We start from the raw sequence: 11,575 nt of genomic DNA, 5'->3' as shown, positions 1-11,575 counted from the left end.
AAAGGAAGTAACGCTTCTCTCATGTGCTTTTCCATGGTTCCCCATTTCAATAGCGGGGCGTTGCAGCTCATTGTGAAGTTTACCCCCATCTCCTGAGTATTCTACTGTCTGAGATCTTGGGAAGACAGGGTAAATTATAGCATGTTATTTCTCCCTACTGTCTTTCTTTAGTATCGCCGAATGAGGCTGTGGTCGTTTGCTGGATTTAATATTTAATTGCTCTTTTTTGGTCTTAGAAGTCAAGTAGCGTGAGTCCTAGGCTACTGTACTGAATAGCTACTATAACTACTATGCTGGTCGTTTCAAAAATGGCAACTTCTTGTATTTGTAACTCTCGTGAATTGGAAGTAGCTGCCATGTCCCGTTTTGCGAGGAAGTAGAGTGGAGGAGAAAAAAATTAAATGGGAGGGAAAGCTCTTCTTTGTTTGTACAGGATGTTAGTACTGGCTGTGTAGCTGCTTGCTGCGCTCTCTATTTGCTCGCTCTTTCTTTCGATTCCCTGGAATGATTGTGGTGGTAAAAACTTGACCCCTCTCTGCTACATTCAGTGTAAATAATAGGTGGATAGCGAGCCCGATCTCGATCTGTGTGTTTCCTCTGCTTCCGGCAGATGGGCTACATGAGGGTGGAGGAGCACACGGCCGCCCTCCTGCATCTCAAGAGGTCCCCTGGGATCCGCTCGTGGTCTCTGCTCGTCGGTGCGTTTTCCGCTGATCGTCACATTTCAGCTGCGCTTTTCCGGCTCTCCTCTCCTCGTGCCTCCCGTGTCAGCCTGCCAGTGTCCCTAATATAGTTCGTATTTATTTGCCCAAGATCATGTACTGATTCTCTCCTTTTCTTTGCAAATCCAGGTATAGCCTCTATTGGCCTGGCAGCAGCCTACTACAGTTCAGGTGAACTTTTTTTGGTTTGTTCAGGAGAGTTATTAGTATGTATATACTAATAATGGGTGGCACAGCAAGTAGCGCTGTTGTCTCAGCACCTGGTGGTGCACGAGGATGTGGGTTTGATCCCTGCTCAGTCTGTGTGGAGTTTGCATGTTGCATGCATTGCATCTGGGTGCTCTGGTTTCTCCCCACACTCCAAAGACATGCTGTTTAGGTTCACCCATTGTGTGTGAGTGACACACACACAGAGAGAGAGAGTGTGTTCCACTGGTGTATGGATGAGTGACCCATTGTAAGTAGTGTATCTAGCAGTGTAAGTCACCGTGGTGAATAATGTGTGTGGGATGAACACTAAATTAAAGTTCATTGGAAGTTGCTTTGGAGAAAAGTGTCTGCTAAATAAGTGTGTGTGTGTGTGTGTGTGTGTTTTTCTTTTCTCTTCTTCTCCAAACTTAGTCCTTTGTCTAAAGTGAATGACAGTGGTCGATGACATCTCAGCTTATAGGGACACCTGGAGTACCCTTGTTGGTGGCCTATGCCCCAGGAGGGGTGGAAGGCATAAGAAGAAGCCATTAGAGGCAGCAGAGCTGCAGTCGTCATCTTGAATGACCCATGTTCAAATCCCACCTCCTACTGTAGTATCCTTAAGGACATACCCTGAAGTTAGTCTAAGGTCTTTTTGGGGAAAAAAGTGCCAGCTGAATAAATGTACAGCAGGGTATTCTTACAGTGTTAATTCATGTTAAGTACTTTGATAGAGAGTACTATAGCAGGATGGGATTCAAATGAAGAGCTGTCAGATTGCAGTAGAAAAGCCAAAGTAGTATATTACCTGCTTTTTGTAAAAGCTTGTGTTTTGCCTACTGGCAGTTTGCACCTAGTGTTTTATTTATTTGCCTTTTCCATGTCCATTTTTCTTGCAGATAGCTTGTTATGGAAGTTGTTTTACGTGACAGGCTGTTTCTTTGTGGCTCTGCAAAACATGGATGAGTGGGAGGTAGGAGAGGCTACACACCCATACATTAATTCACCACTTCTGTTAAATGCAAGCAAGCTGCCCATTATTCTTAATTTACTAATGTTTGCAGGAAGCCGTGTTTGACAAATCCAGGGGGGAGATAGTGCTGAAGACATTTAGTCTATATGCCAGAATACTAACCCTCTGGAGGAAAGGTCAGGAGAAAGGTGGGTGCCACTGTCGTGTGTACGTGTACGTGTACGTAGACAACAAGGCTAATGCTTTGAACCGTATATCAGATGTTTGTCTTTATTTGCCAGAGAAATGTGGGGCAATACAATACAAAGGAAGTGCTAAGATGACTGCCAAGGAACTAAGAGGATGCATTATTTAGGTGCAACAGAAGGAAGTGACAAGTGATATTTCTGTTTTGCCTTCAGTGGTGTTGCCCTTGTGGCACCTCCGTGACATAAGTGTTCAGGAGGAAAAGGTGCGCTACCTGGGGAAAGGTTATTTACTGGTGCTTCGCATGGCTACAGGCTTCTCGCATCCACTTACTCAGAGTGCCACTCTTGGTGGACGCAGGTAAACAGTTTTCCCCCCCACCCGAGAAGCTTGTTTCTGGAGGTACCCAAGTATATTTAGGAGCCTCTGGCTCTGGACAAAGTGTATTGATTACTGTGTTTTTGTTTGACTTAAGTGCTAACAAACTTTAATTACTACTTATTGTAATGAGTTCAGATTCACAAACTTCTATCCATTTGATTATTGAAGCAGCTAGCTAACAATCAAGGAAGTTTTGAGTATGGGGTTAAGAGGAATGAAAGGAAGAAGTGCCAGTTTCTAGTTCAGGACTTAATTTGTCTCTTCTACAGTGACGTGGATGCCCTGGCTGCCTTGTTGAAACGCTTTCTGGGCCTCGAAAAGCTCCAGCAGCAAAGGCAGTGCGAGGAAGATGACAGATTGGCAGAAGATGAAGCAGACGATTACAGCAGTGATTCGGAGGATCAGGAGGGCCATTGACCCTTGTATAACCCTTTGAACTTTCTTAGCCGCCGCCAAGAAATGATGTGCGGTAGGGTGTGAGAGGGTGTACCCTCGTCCCCAAGAAAAAGACCAGTTTTCTGACATTCCACTTTACATCTATTCCTGTCAATCTTCCATTTTAGTATTGCTTTTATTTTAACTAAATCTGTCCAATTGCATTCCACCAGGCATCACTACAGCATTCTGCACAGTGTATGTGTGGTAGAACTCTGTTATAGATGAAAGAAAGCAGTTTGGTTGCCTTTCTGAACAGAAAATACTGTTAAGTTATTGATGTGTACATGTCCATAATATACATCAAATGTGACATGCAGTGTAATCATAATGGTATCGTATGTCAAGTCATACTACTTTTCTCAGGCCCTGGCCTACGCCTATTTTGTTAATGTTGGTAATGAGAAATAATCTTCTATGCATGACAGTTTTGTCTCACAAAGCTGAGATAGCCTGTTGGCCTTTGGTGAGCTGTATGAATAAGACTTCAGTACCTCTATATCAAGGCTTCAACCATGAGTCCAGGATGGCCCTGGTGCTGTAAAATGCAGGTTCTTCCATAGGGGGACGCTTACCTCTACTGAATATGAACTAGAACATTCTTGCTCGAGTTGAATTTTTTTTAAACAATTTTTTTTTTTTTTTAATACTCAATTCCCTCGGCCATGCGAAATAAAATATGAAACAAACCTTATTGGTTGTACAAATAAGGTAGGCTTGGACTGCAAAGCAGCTGTTCTTTATACACCTTGCTTCAAACCACTAATGTTGGAGTTGTACACTAAGCTACTCAATGTTTTATCCTTTTATATAACAGTAATTTTTACTCCAGCAGATCAGGGTAAGTAACCTTAAGTGTATTGCAACAGAATGGGATTTGAACATTGAGTGCAATACTATGGCTGTAACAATTAAATGAACAGCTGTACTCATTTAACATGGTTAGCAGCTGATAAATATAAGGTTAAATGATGGATGACAGCAATGTTGGTTTTCACTTGACACTTGTTAAAAAGTGAACCTACATTACTTGTATACAATGCCTAACAGCAGCTGCCTTCACACACTGATTTACATAGCTTGCACTATTACAACTTATATTTATACCTCGCTCTTTTAGTGAGGCACTTCAGGTTAAGCCTATAATCAGTACAACGGTACACTCTGTTTTAGGATAGGAACTTGCAAGTTGTCATTTGCATGTCTAGTTCCTTAGCTTCCTTAGCCATGAATTGCCCATACACATATATACACAATACATACATATCTGATAAAATATAGTAACGAGTGAAGTAAAGGGCACAAAATGAAGCAGTAACTCTGGCCAATCTGAGCTCACTCTTCACATCTCCTTGACCTGCAGTTTACTAGTCTGCAACCCCTCTCAGCTTTCCTGTTCAACAGGGGGCAGGTGGGTATTGCTCGGGAGCATCTCCTGAATGATGGCATTTGCATCCTGCACTAGGCTTCGGAGGGGCTCCAGCACTCCGCTGACGTGCTGCTGCACCCATTCGTGGGCAGTAGCTTCGGGGAACAGCTGGGTCATCTCTTGCCACAGAGCCTGCACCTTCACCTCCACACTGGACAGCAAACTGATGAGAGAGTTCAGAGGCAAAGGAAACAAGAAATCATAATAAAAACGTAGCTACAAACACATACGGACACCCTTCTACTTACGTAACTTTGACTTACGTAAAAAATTCCCGGCCTACACATTATTTAAGAATAGCGCTTACGCAAGACATCTGAAATACGTTAAGTGCAAGTCGGCGTAGCCAGACAAAGCAGGAAGCTACATCTTCCCAGTTCCCGAGTATCGAGTCGTGAACGGATCTCCTTTCGTTAGTGTAGTGCTTTTTTTTTTGCATATTTTTTACCCATTTCTTTATTCACAATGTGTGGTGCTAAACATGCACTTGAAGGAAAACAAGAACTATCTTGCAAGCGTACAGCAATCAGTTTGGAGATGATGTTGAAAATGAGGAAGTATGAAGGTAGACAAAGATTATCGTCTATCGCATGGGTTTAGCTGTATCGACTAAACTAAAGGAACACGTGAAAAGAACAGCTGGCATGAAAATAATATATGACAGACATTTAATGTGTCTGACATTTAGTAGAGAATTATATTGTATAATTTTTTTTATACCTGTGTTTGCAACAAATGCCTAGGCTAGGGTATTGAATGGTAGTGGTGGGGGGATCTGACATGCGTAAATTTTGACTTATGTAAGGGGTTGAAGAACTGTCTATTTGTGTAAGTCGAGGGGTGTCTGTATACCATTAATAACATACAGAAGACTGGTGAACTGCGGTAATAGGTGATTACATCTGGAAAAGGAAAAGCGATGCTATTTAATAAACTGTTGTGACTATGAAATTGTGCAGACCCAGTTCCCACCCTTGCCTTATATGAACTGATATGTCAAGCACGGAGAACAAAGGTTGAGTACAGTGATGTTGGCTGCTGTAAAAATGAGAAAACAATAGGAAAGTGGCTTACATCATTGCTTGATGCTGAATTTGTTGCACTATAACAAGGTTTACCAGCCTCTTCTGTCTGTGGAATGGGGAAAACCAGCCTTTCACGTACCTGCACAACAGGTATGGGTTAGAAAGACACTGCTCACTTTTTCCTGTCACTAGCTGGCAAACCAGAACTACCTGCCTCTCTTTTAAGTCTGTCCTTGTTCAAAGATGCACGTACCTAAAAATAGCAGGCTACCTAAAAATATAAACCATATAGGACAAATTACTCAAGTGCCAGACCTCAGACAGTCAGACCTCTGTCAGTCTGTGACTGGACAAGGAAATGAGAACGCACTAAACAGTTCAGCACCATTCACCTCTGGTCCTGGAGGGCTGAATCCAGGAGGTTTTGGTATCAACATGGCAGCTGAACCAAACTCCCTTTCTGAGCTCTTAATGGGCATAAGGAGAATTAGAAACCCTGCTGGGATCAGGCCACCAGGACCAAGTGCTGAAGAGTCCTCATGACAGTGCCATGTACTTACATATTAGTGTGTGCAAAGCGAAGCTCCTCAGACTGTAATATAGCAGTAAGCTCCACCACCAACTCAGCTAATCTCTGGCCTGGGATCAAGGGGCCACCTACAGAGGGGCTGTGGAGGAAACGCCAAACCCAAAACTTACTTTAGGGATCCATTATCATTGCCCCTGTTGTGGCTTAATGCTGGAAATCATTCAGTTCCCTCAAGTATCTGAAATAAATGTTTTAAATCTTCTTATGCATTGTCAGTGTAGTAAGAATGTGGCAATACTTATCCTAAGAGAAATACCATCTGCCCATATCGTTATACATTTCTAAACTATTGAATTCACCTTTCTGACAGTTTAAACTCAATGTTTTTCTTCAACTGATTTTTTCACAATAATAAATGTCACAGTTGTCTATGGCTTACCTTTGCACATGTGCCACTTCCATGGAGGAGACTCCAAGAACCTCTGTGACGCTGGCTTGTGCCTCCTTACTGAAGCCTCCTGCAGTGTATATTCACCACTGAGTGAACATATCATTTCTCATTAAAGCACAAGTGTTTTGGCTGGTGCAGGGACATGGTGGCGAAAGTGACTGACCATGACGTAGTGTCTGAAGACACGAGGCCAAGGAGAGCAGGCCCACAGGCAGCAGCTCACACAGGACGGACAGGTGATCATACCTGTGGCAGGTGAGAAGCAAGTGAACATGTATGGTGCCATTATGCTGCTGCTCAAATGTGCCAGTTTATGGTAAGGATGTAAAACCATGCCCTGCAAGGGCCAGACAGTCTGCAATTTGTCCTTCCGTTCCAATACTCATTCAGTTAAAGTGCTTCAGGTTTAAATATCAGCATTAGACTATTTTCACCTGAAAAACCCGAGACGGTACAGTAGAGAAGCAGAGTACTATTCTCCATCAAATTTATCAATTTAATCCATTGAATACTGTAATACTTCAAAAACCTGACTGAAGAGCTTGCTTCAAAAATATAAGTTGAAGAATGTCTCAGTTTATGATGTGAAAAATAGGCCTATAGTTTGTACCCTGCCACAATTGATTCTGTCACAATAATTCACATAGCAGTTTGGACCTACATTGCTGATCATATGTAAGGTGGTACCCTCACCGTTGCCAGCCAGTGATAGCGATTCCCTGGATTTCTGCCCCAATGGGCTGCGCCGTGGCCACCTTCAACCACTGCAGGTGGTTATCAACATGCCTCTGAGTGCAGGTCACGCAGGTGTTCACGTTGGTTGAACCTTTAAAAGAGCTGGCTGCCCATATTTCCGACAGGCCAGCCCTACTGTACATCTCCATAAGACGCACTGGAGCACGTCAGAAACAAGTGTCATGACCATCATTAATAATTCTAATACACAAAGAACCTCATATGCTGCAACTCAGTTATAGGGTAACTGGGCATTGAAAATTCATCCAAATGGACAAAAATATCTATGAAATGCTGACCTAACTAATTGCTGTTATTTATATTAAAATTATAAGAGGAAATGTGATTTAGAAAGTGTGGACTCTTGTTTTTCTGACTACTTGACAAATACTACCTGTATTTTCCACATCAAGAAATGGACTGTAGTCCCACAACATGAGCTGGACATGACCAACAAGACCACTGTCTGCCAGGATGAGAAAAAGAATTTAAAAGCTCAATGGAGCAACAAAGCAACACAGTCTTCTAGAACTAGGGTTTCCAAAAATGAAATTAGTATAAATATTTGGGAAAACTTTAATAATTACAACAAAAATTAGATTTTACACTTCTCATCACCAAAAATCAGAAATAGTCATCCCAAGTGCCAGACACTGAATTTGTATTTTTTCATATAGAAACAATCACTCAAATGCTCAAGTTAAAGTAAAAGTAGAAATCTATCCTTGCTAGTAAAACTGTGTTCACTTATGGGATTCTTTGAGTGGATGTTCATTTTCAGAAGATATTTTGGGAAGGCTGTCATGTACTGAAGGAAGCTTCACGTTTTTGGCTTATAGACTATGTGTGAAGCATTACAGAAACCTGCCTTTGTAGTACGTCTAGAGACCTCACCTGCCCTTCTTACCTTTAAGAGTGTCATGACTCATCTCCCTCAGCATGTCATCCCACATGATAAGTCTGAGGTAGGGCCATGTTGCTTGGATGTGCTTCACCACATTTTTCACATGACTGAGAAAAAGGTGGTGTATGTCATGGCTGGGAATATTTAGCCATTGCCTCGATTCTTCCCCTTGGCCAAGGAGGTAGACCTAATAAGACATTAGAACCATGTCACAACCTGTTTGTGACAGTATTTCATGGTTCCATATTCACCAAAAATGTGTAGAAATAAGAATCATTTCTTATCACTGTCCAATGTTAAATATAACATTACTGAAGAAAGGTGAGACACAGATTCACATAAACAGCAATTTTAGTTCTATAATTCTACTTCTCCTATGAAGGCCATCAGACCAATAAAAGGCCACTTCTTGCCTCACCTCGTCTGCCCCGATGTGCAGGTATTTGGCATGGGGGTGTAGGTCCAGCACCTGCCGCACCATCTCAAGCACCAGCTGCAAGCTGCGCTCCCTGTGGGGATTCAGGGTCCCGAGGCAGTACCCAACCTCCTGCAGCTCTGAGAACTGCTTGTGCTTCAGGACAAACTAAGCAAGAGAGAGGGGTGGAGAACCTTACACACAGACACAGAAATACTTAACTATTATGAATTACAATATGATGGAACTACTGTCTTACTCACATGCCAGAAAGTCAGCTCCATTACCCCTGAAAACTCTTATAATGTACCCTGGCAGGATTTGACTTGATGTTGAAGGTAAGTGGCTCTATCAAGAATGATAACACAGAGCTGTCTAACCTCTAGGTGCCCAAAGGTCTGCACCAGTGGGATGACCTCCAAACCACTGGCCCTGGCTGCATCCTGTATTATTTGGACCTCTTGACGGCTTCATTGGGGAAAAATGTCTTGGGTCAGCCCTCTGGCAAAGGCCATCACACTTACAACAATGCAAGCAGTGGTGAAACATAACAGGCTTTACAATGAACCATACAAAAACAAGAGTCCAACTGAATATACAGCTGGATGTACACATGTTGAAAATAAAGAGGAATTATCATAATTAAAAGATATTACTGGAATATTAAAGTTGATCTGAAATGTAGGCAGTGATGTCAAACCTATATGGAGGATGGCTGTTAGCTCGAAGGATTTTCAGGTCTCCCTCATAGGGGAACATGTCCTCATATTCCACAAGTAATCCATCTGCACCCAGACGAGCCAACAGGGGAATTAGCTGTGGCAAACGCAAAAGAAAGAGTAAAAAGAAGAGAAAAAACAAAATTAAAAACTTTCCCCATCTGATTTAAATAACATGAACCTTATGATTTGTTTTTATTGTCCTACATTATCAAACAATACAGCCTAAATGTAATGTAACATGAAATAGTCAACTTTCATAACAATTTAAAAAAAAAAAAAAAAAAAAAAAAAAAAAAAAAAGAGGTAACTTCATAAAGTATGCAAAACTTACTACTGAATTTTAGGGCTTTGTAGGAGTTCTTTCGGGTGGTGATTATAATCCAGCATAGCCAGCATTACTGCAGTCAAAAAACTGAGCTAAAGAAAATTACCTGTATGTAACAAAACATAGTACTCCAACAACATCTGAAGCACCTTGTGCTATTGTTGTTAAACAATATAAACTGTAGACCCAATAAAAGGTGGACACTGAGGTCCATTTCTACAGTATTGCACAGACCAGCATTTCTACAACAACACAATCAGCTAAGATTACCTTCTGCAAGTATTCTATTTTGGGAGGAGCCCCCTTCAAATCCAAGTGAACCAACTTTATTCCACTGGTCCAAGGTGAGATGTTCATGGCAGGTCAAATGACTTGAAAAACAAAGGAAAGAGGAATTATTAGCATCCAAATGTTTCAGCATTTACAACTTTTAACCCCATTAACCAATGCAAATGTCTTCACTTTGCTTGAGGTTCTCCAAAGTCAAATGTCTTGACTTGGACTCATATAATCAAACCAGACAGAAATCAGAGTGTGTGTGTGTGTGTGTGTGTGAGATAAACATCAGAGCATGTGCAAAATAAATAAAGGAATAAATAAAGAATATTCTGCAAAATGTTTAGTTTAATAAAAGAGCATAAGAGCAATAGGTTACCTAATGCTTAGTCACTGCCTTGCAAAGTTTCAATCTTCCTGTTGTAATGTCCTTAATCAGCACACATACCCTGAATTACTCCAGTGAAAATGGAATTATATATTTGTCTTTAACTCCATGTAAAGTTTGAAATGTGATACCAATGGCTGTTGGTAACACAAAAGAGCCGGGGTGCAGTTAGACAGACATACATAGGAGGCAGATGTGGAAGCAGGGTATGTGGTCTCAGGACACTCTGATCTTAATCACATCATCATTACACTTCACCTTCGGGTAATAACGCTCACAGAACGAAGGCAGAAACTGCTCAGATCAGCTCAAATTCTTATCCTTCAATGGTACAGCTCAAAGGTATTTTTTTCACACCTGTACGGTCACCAGAAAGAGAGAAGGACACGTTTTCACTTCCCGCCATTAGTACCAACAGTTGTCATGGTGAGGATAAAAATACGCTTCCGGAATGCATACACGTCATCAACAAGCGACAACTGTCGACGCCCACTTTAACCCTGCCTGTAGGGCTGCAGCGCCTTATTCTGTTTATGTGTACACTTAGCTACATTTAACTTCTAGATCGTCCCTTTACTTTTCATCTAGACACGTTTTAGCAGCAGATTTAAATGATTTATTAGCAAAGTTCTTTTGTCATTTGTATTACTTCAGTAGTGATCAAATACGGCTAACCTGTACAAAGAGTAGTTATTTTACTAGAAATGTATGTACATAACATGGCGTGCTATTTTGAGAGCAATAGTATAAATAAATAGTATTTATGTAAAACCATAACTGTAAATTTCGTTACGTTTTCCTGTGTACTAGGTAACGTTGACCACTTAGCTACTCAAACAAAACATAAAAATACTATAAAGATCGAACCGCTTATTTTCAATACAGCCAGACATTTTCGCTTCATATTGCTACCAGTTTTAACTGAATGACCACTGTTAGCAAATTGGCTATTGATCAGAGAACGTGTGTTGCGAAACATTGAGTAATTATGCTGAAAGAATGCAGTCCTACCCAGGCATGTAAAGCTGGTCTCACAAAGGAAAAATCTTCCTACTGTACTTCTATTAGCTGCTGAAAAAATCGTGGATTGTGCCATTCGATTAGTTTCGTCTTGCTGCGAACTCTAGACCAAACTATACACTTATAAACATCGATCACGTATTAAACAAAGCTGCTCCTGAAACAGAGCATAGGAACCGTACGTTATTTATTGTTTCAATTGGCTGTAATTGCAGTACCAGCTTTCCCGTCTTGATTTGATATCTCACTAAGGCATTGAAATCAAGAATCCATGCATGCGAGTTCCATCCATCCATTCAGTAAAACAGTGAAAACTGACTAGTTTATTAAATGACTGCTGGAGGTTTAATTACACATAATCATCATGGACTCGGAAAAACACACTTTCACATGCAGTCCAGTTAATGAAGAATATATATGAAAGCGTAATACGAACACTCCACCATGTGACCATAGCCTTACTTTTGATT

General features: G+C 41.2%; 2 protein-coding genes across 4 annotated transcripts; one reads left to right on the top strand and one right to left on the bottom strand.

The window, feature by feature from the left end:
- The first annotated feature begins 1 nt into the window (after window position 1).
- Window positions 2-3,199, top strand: cybc1 (cytochrome b-245 chaperone 1). Its single transcript, XM_018762034.1, has 7 exons — window positions 2-129; window positions 611-698; window positions 852-893; window positions 1,811-1,884; window positions 1,976-2,072; window positions 2,286-2,430; window positions 2,721-3,199. The coding sequence occupies exons 2-7, from the start codon at window positions 611-613 to the stop codon at window positions 2,866-2,868; spliced, it is 594 nt and encodes a 197-aa protein (XP_018617550.1). The 5' UTR covers window positions 2-129; the 3' UTR covers window positions 2,869-3,199.
- A 93-nt stretch (window positions 3,200-3,292) lies between these two features.
- On the bottom strand, window positions 3,293-11,154 carry hexd (hexosaminidase d). 3 transcript variants are annotated; one of them, XM_018762023.2, is made up of 13 exons: window positions 11,097-11,154; window positions 9,692-9,792; window positions 9,075-9,190; window positions 8,755-8,842; window positions 8,378-8,542; window positions 7,963-8,146; window positions 7,450-7,521; window positions 7,014-7,212; window positions 6,484-6,566; window positions 6,309-6,387; window positions 5,901-6,008; window positions 5,390-5,479; window positions 3,293-4,478 (listed from the first exon to the last, which is right to left on the bottom strand). In XM_018762023.2, exons 2-13 carry the CDS (start codon window positions 9,776-9,778, stop codon window positions 4,271-4,273), a joined length of 1,479 nt encoding a protein of 492 aa, XP_018617539.1. In that variant the 5' UTR covers window positions 9,779-9,792; window positions 11,097-11,154; the 3' UTR covers window positions 3,293-4,270. The 3 variants fall into 3 exon arrangements, with proteins under 3 accessions (XP_018617539.1, XP_018617544.1, XP_018617545.1); XM_018762028.2 differs by lacking the exon at window positions 11,097-11,154 and adding an exon at window positions 9,428-9,513 and having other exon boundaries at window positions 9,692-9,732; XM_018762029.2 differs by lacking the exon at window positions 11,097-11,154 and adding an exon at window positions 9,428-9,508 and having other exon boundaries at window positions 9,692-9,724.
- Window positions 11,155-11,575: the final 421 nt, after the last annotated feature.

Source organism: Scleropages formosus, chromosome 20, assembly GCF_900964775.1.
Source record: "Scleropages formosus chromosome 20, fSclFor1.1, whole genome shotgun sequence".
NCBI classification, from domain to species: domain Eukaryota; kingdom Metazoa; phylum Chordata; class Actinopteri; order Osteoglossiformes; family Osteoglossidae; genus Scleropages; species Scleropages formosus.
The sequence above is the reverse complement of the archived record's forward strand: the minus strand, read 5'-3'. Positions and strand labels throughout refer to the sequence as shown.

What these genes read in the sequence shown, in the direction of transcription:
- cybc1 (XM_018762034.1), top strand. Translation starts at nt 611, where the DNA reads ATGGGCTACATGAGGGTGGAGGAGCACACGGCCGCCCTCCTGCATCTC. An exon ending in AAAACATGGATGAGTGGGAG is followed by an intron (nt 1,885 to 1,975) that starts GTAGGAGAGGCT and finishes TAATGTTTGCAG; the next exon opens with GAAGCCGTGTTTGACAAATC. An exon ending in GCCACTCTTGGTGGACGCAG is followed by an intron (nt 2,431 to 2,720) that starts GTAAACAGTTTT and finishes TCTCTTCTACAG; the next exon opens with TGACGTGGATGCCCTGGCTG.
- hexd (XM_018762023.2), bottom strand. Translation starts at nt 9,778, where the DNA reads ATGAACATCTCACCTTGGACCAGTGGAATAAAGTTGGTTCACTTGGAT. An exon ending in AAATAGAATACTTGCAGAAG is followed by an intron (nt 9,191 to 9,691) that starts GTAATCTTAGCT and finishes CGTTTGCCACAG; the next exon opens with CTAATTCCCCTGTTGGCTCG. An exon ending in TCTTGATGTGGAAAATACAG is followed by an intron (nt 7,213 to 7,449) that starts GTAGTATTTGTC and finishes GACGTGCTCCAG; the next exon opens with TGCGTCTTATGGAGATGTAC.